The sequence below is a fragment of the Capricornis sumatraensis genome, chromosome 2, assembly GCF_032405125.1.
Source record: "Capricornis sumatraensis isolate serow.1 chromosome 2, serow.2, whole genome shotgun sequence".
Classification (NCBI taxonomy): Eukaryota; Metazoa; Chordata; class Mammalia; order Artiodactyla; family Bovidae; genus Capricornis; species Capricornis sumatraensis.
Genome location: NC_091070.1, coordinates 52,516,092 through 52,521,316, shown reverse-complemented (window position 1 = coordinate 52,521,316; position 5,225 = coordinate 52,516,092). Strand labels below are relative to the sequence as shown.

Genomic DNA, 5,225 nt, shown 5'->3' with positions numbered 1-5,225 from the left:
CCTACCACTTGAGCACCTGGCCAGATTTATGCTTCCAGGACACTCAATGTTCTCATCTATTTTAAAGGAATTAAGCTCGCTGCTGTAATATTTAAGCCATTCCAAGGATCATTTACTAGCACTGCTTCTGCTTCTCAAAACCCCCAGCCCAGGCAATAGAAACAGTGAGAACTTCAACAGCTTCTCTCTCTCTCTCTCTCTCTCACAAAACTCATCCATTGTGTAAGCATTTCCCCAAATCACAGAGAAAGCCACTTAAAAACACAGTTGAGCACAGAAGCATGCAAAACACCAAAAGTAACAGAAGAGTCCAACTTTCAAATAAAAAAACTTAAATTTTAAAAAATCAATATTGTCCAAATTTACAAAATAGAAAATAATATAGCTTAACTCCATGCTCTGGGTGAGATCCCTAACATATACACCTTACTGCACGGGGTTGTCTTTTCCAGTTTTATTTTAAAGCTATGTGTATTGACTTTGGACTTGAGCCAGGTGAAAAGATTTAACATGACAAAGAGAGCCATTGAAGGTATGGAAGTTATAAACTTCCTTATTTGTGGGGTACTTCAGCTGAACTGGGTGCAAGTCTCAAAGCTGGGGTTGGAGTGGGATGGAGGCCTGTGTGTTTGGGCTGCCTTTGGATTCCTGATGAAGGGCAAAATATCATCAATGGATTTTTTTACTTTACTCATTCAACTTCGTCTGAGAAAAGATGCCTGCAGTGGTGAAAGGAGGACTCACAATGCCAAAGTTATTTCATTCTTTGCAATACACCATGACGAACTTAACAGCTGAAAAGCACATTTTCAAATGCTGACTTGAAATCAGTCCTTTGCTAAAAATCAGAAATAGGACCTGCATCTTATTTCCCTCTGTTTATTAAATGTGGGTATGTACACATCACTTGCCTCTAAATTCCATTGCTGCTACTAGGAAGAGCATTTTACCTATGTAAGCTGAAAATTTATAAAACGTTTGAGGCCCATGTTAGCCCTTTATGCTCCCTTCATTAGCAGTTCAAATGCAGTGTTAGTGAATTCCAGGAGATTAGAATATTCCAGAGATGGCTTTTAATTTTATTTTGCAGAAAGTAGTACAAATGGTATTTCATTTTTTTTAACTGTAAATGATTTATGCTTGGGAACAAAGTTTCAAGAGTTTCCTGGCCCAGGGTGGATAAGTTTTCCAGGCTTTCTTTAGCTGATCGTGTTGATATAATTGTGAATTGGGCTTGATGAATGAGTTTAGTTGTCCCCTGTCTGACGAGCTTTAGTGGCTTCATGCATTTTAATCAGTCCAATGATTCATTTATTTTCCACCTTTTTTTTTTTTTTGGCTGTGTGTGGGATCCTTCCTTTAAAAAAAAAAAAGTCACAACAGGATTAATTATCCTTTGCATTAATCCTAATTTTTTTTTTCAGATAACCCTCTGAATATATAAAGGTCACAGGTGCTAAGGGTTCTCCTAGTGGAGTATAGTCATGATGATTTCTGGGTGGGTTTCTCTGTGTTGCACAAGGTCTCTTGTTTAATCATTTTACACAGTAAAGTGTTAATCACCATTTAAGTTTGTCTTTGTCTTGTAACTTCATTAGTTGAATACACACCTCACTGGAAATATGGTGACCCCTTCAATAAAGTTTTAATTGGCCTTGAGCCATACATTCTTGGCAAACTTTAATCCTCTGCAAAAATCTGAAGAAGAAGCAGATACTTACAGGCAGGTATTTAACTTCATTCATTTCTTTAAAATAAATGCACCAAGCATTATTTTCCCAGATGAAGGATTAAAGAGAAATCTATTCAGTTAAAAATGAACAGGTTTCTTGACAAGCTAGGTGGACTTTTAAGCAACTTCTGAAAAGGAAAATTTCAATGACTGAAATAATTTAAAGGACCAAGGAAATGAAGGGTCACTGCAAATAGGTGTATCAGAGTATAAATATTGAGTAAGCAAGTTTGCTTTCAAGTTCTTTTATCTCCATATCGCCTCTACCTGGTTTCGATAGAAGCCATATATTCATACAACTACTGTCTGTTTTGTAAAATGTATGTTTTAAGATAGACAAAATAAATACAAAGTACTATTTTTTTTTTTCACTAACAGGTTCTCTTTCAGCACTGCACGTGTGCACCTGATCTATACTAGAGAATAGACTATTTCAACTCTCTCTCTGGGCAAATGTCTTCAAGAGTTCATCTGAATAATTTCTCCCCTGGTCTGCAAGTGCATAAGAGGAGGTTTGTTTTAAAAATAAGTTATGAAAATGACAAACTACTCAGACAATGAACTGCAGAAAGCATGGTTAGAGAAGCACGACATCTATCTTTGGTAGACTTATTGTTTGTAGCAACTTTTCAAAAACACACACAACTAAAATTTGAATTTACATATTTTAATGAGAAAATATTATTTGGACTAGGTTCATAATTTAATGTAGACACCTTTTTAAAATTCTTTGTCTTAAAACAGGCATGCTGGGAACAGGAACATCAATATTTAAAACGCCATGCTAATTCTGTACAGGGAGGGAGAGAAAATGAAAGGTAACAATGGTACAGCTCTGATGACACTACAACTTTTTTTTTTTTAACTTAAGCAGGTCACACCAGAACAACAGTTTGTTTTCCAGCAAATTACCTAAGATTCTAAAGGAATATAGCAAACAAAAGTGCATTTTACACAGTGTATAATCATTCCTATTCACAATCATTTACATCTCTTTGCAGCCCTTGAGCTTCTTGAAAAAGTTCCTGTAGCAAACAGAAAGACTGGTCCATGGGAGACCTATCCGGTGACACCTCCTTCATGTTACCAGTCAGCTTATCTAAGTTCTTCTAGGGTTGCCCTTGATGGTTTCTTAGTTTGGACTTATTTCATTTTCTTTTTTTCCTTCCAACAATAAAATAAATAGTTAAAAAGGTCTCTAAGTAATCGGAAAGTTAACATCCTAATTAACTTTCCCATACCCACCCCTTCCCTCCCCTAAACCTGGCCAGAAATGCAGAGTAAACATTCACATTACAACAGGTACTTGTAAAGTGGGCTTTGCCCGCTCGCCCGCCAAAGCAATACGGATTCAAGTTCACTGTTTACGTTTTACCGGGCGCTTTGTAAACATACAAGGTTACTTTTACTTTTATTTTGTTTGTGTTGAGGACAAACGTCTCCTTCCCAGCTTGGTAGCCTCTCCCCTAAACTCCCAGCACCAGGAGCCTCTGGCAGAAAACAAAACCCAAAACAAAAAAAACTCTGCAGAAGCCGTGGAAGCAGGGCCGCTTCTCAGGGAAGCTGTGGTCCGCCCAGCCCCTGCCGGATGGGCGGAGGCGAGTAGGGTAGGAAGTTAGTGGTCCCTTTTCGCGGCAGATTTCCAAGACGTAAACAGAGATCTGGCTCTCCGCTGGGTGGCTGAAGCCCTTAGGGGAGATATGTTCCAGGAAACCTCGGAGACGGTTTCTCTGGGCTTGGAGCTAACGGCGCCGTGTCCAGAGCCTCGCGGATCCGGGCCGAACGAACACGCGCTCCTCTCCGAGGCGGCAGGAGGCAGGAACTCCCCTGCCTCTTCAGTGGGAGAGGGTTTCGGGGCCCCGGGCATGGGACGACTTGGCTCAGGCGTTCCCTGCCTTTCCCTCTTGGGGGCGAGGACAGTTCCCACGCGCGCCTCCTGGCCCATCTGCAAGTTTGTGTTTCGTTTCCTGGGTCCAAAACAAAAGTTCTCACGGGGAAGAGAGGGTTGGCCGAAGGTGAAATGGACAAATTAGGGTGTCCCAAGTCGAGGAGGGCAAGACTGGGAGCCGGGGGAGGCGAGTGAGCTGGCGGGGAGGGGAACAAGAGGGGACGCCGGCTTCTGCGGGTCAGTGCACCGCCACTGAGTGCAAGGCGGAGGCCGGGCTGGTGAGCGTTTCGCTGGGAGTAGCGGGGCTGCTTTGGCTGGTGGCTGTTTGAGAGGACGTGGGGCTAAGCGAGGGCGGCGAGTTCGAGAGCAAGGTGGGGATGGGTGCAGGCAGCGCGGGCAGGGCAGGCACTGCGGCCGGTGTGGGCTTGATGGGCACGGGGATGGCGGGCAGTGTCTGGCCCGCTGCATGACACAGAGGCTTCAGTGGCACGCCGTAGGCGCTGTAATCGCCACTTGCCATGGAGATGGGGGTGGCTGAATCGATCATGCCTGCGGAACCGTACACGTGTGGCCAGCCGGTGCCCAGCGAGCTGCCCATCGTAGTCAACTGGTTGGGGAGCGGGTAGGCGGCGGGCACGGGCTGCATGGCGGAGAAGGCGAGCCCCCCAGGCATCTTGTACTCGCGTGCGATGATATTCTCGATGGCAAAGGGATGCTTGAAGCCTGAGGGCTGCGCCACGCCGCCCAGGTTGTAGGCGGCCGTGGGCATCTGCGGCAGGTGCGTGCCCGAGGCGGCCAGCGCGCTCAGGCGCAGCTTGGCCTGCTGCTGCAGGTACTGCGCGGCGTCAGCGGGCTTGCTGGGCGCCAGGTGGTCCGACTTGAGCACCTTGAAGCGCTTGCGGCGCCTCAGGAAGCTGCCGTTCTCGAACATGTCCCCGCAGCTGGGGTGCAGCGCCCAGAAGCTGCCCTTGCCAGGCTGGTCTGGCCGCCGCGGGATCTTAATGAAGCAGTCGTTGAAGGAGAGGTTGTGGCGCAGGCTGTTCTGCCAGCGCTGCGTGTTCTCCCGATAGTAGGGGAAGCGGTCCATGATGAACTTGTAGATTTCGCTCAACGGCAGCATCTTCTCTGGAGAGCTCTGGATGGCCATGGCGGTTAGCGATATGTATGAGTAGGGCGGCTTCTGGTCGCTGTACGTGTTGCGGCCCGGCCGAGGCATCTTCTTCTTTGCCCCCTCCTAGCTCTGGGTCCGCGCGGGCCTGCTCGGATCTGGGAAGGGGGAAAGATAAGCGGAGGAGGGAGGAGGACGTGGATGCACAGACGAGGTCAACCAGGCCAAGAACAGACTTCGGGGGTGGCGCAAGTAGGGGGCTTTGGCGCTGGATCAGCCAGAGTCTAAGCTCTTTAGCCACCAACTTTGTGTGTCGAGTGGGACGCAACCAGGGGGCGCGGGAAAGGAAGCCGGCGAGCGGCGTGAGGGTAGCCTGGAAGTAAGCCTGGACCTGGAGCGGGAACTGGGGGTAGAGATGCAACCGTGAGCCGCTCACCTTAAAGTTGCCCCAAGTTGTGCGTCCGCATCCGGGATGGCGCTGCTGCTCGCCCTGTCCC

At 47.0% G+C, this 5,225-nt stretch overlaps 1 protein-coding gene across 1 annotated transcript; it reads right to left on the bottom strand.

The window, feature by feature from the left end:
- Positions 1-3,858: 3,858 nt before the first annotated feature.
- Positions 3,859-4,836, bottom strand: FOXB1 (forkhead box B1). The gene has a single exon (XM_068966593.1). The coding sequence runs from the start codon at positions 4,834-4,836 to the stop codon at positions 3,859-3,861; it is 978 nt and encodes a 325-aa protein (XP_068822694.1).
- Positions 4,837-5,225: the final 389 nt, after the last annotated feature.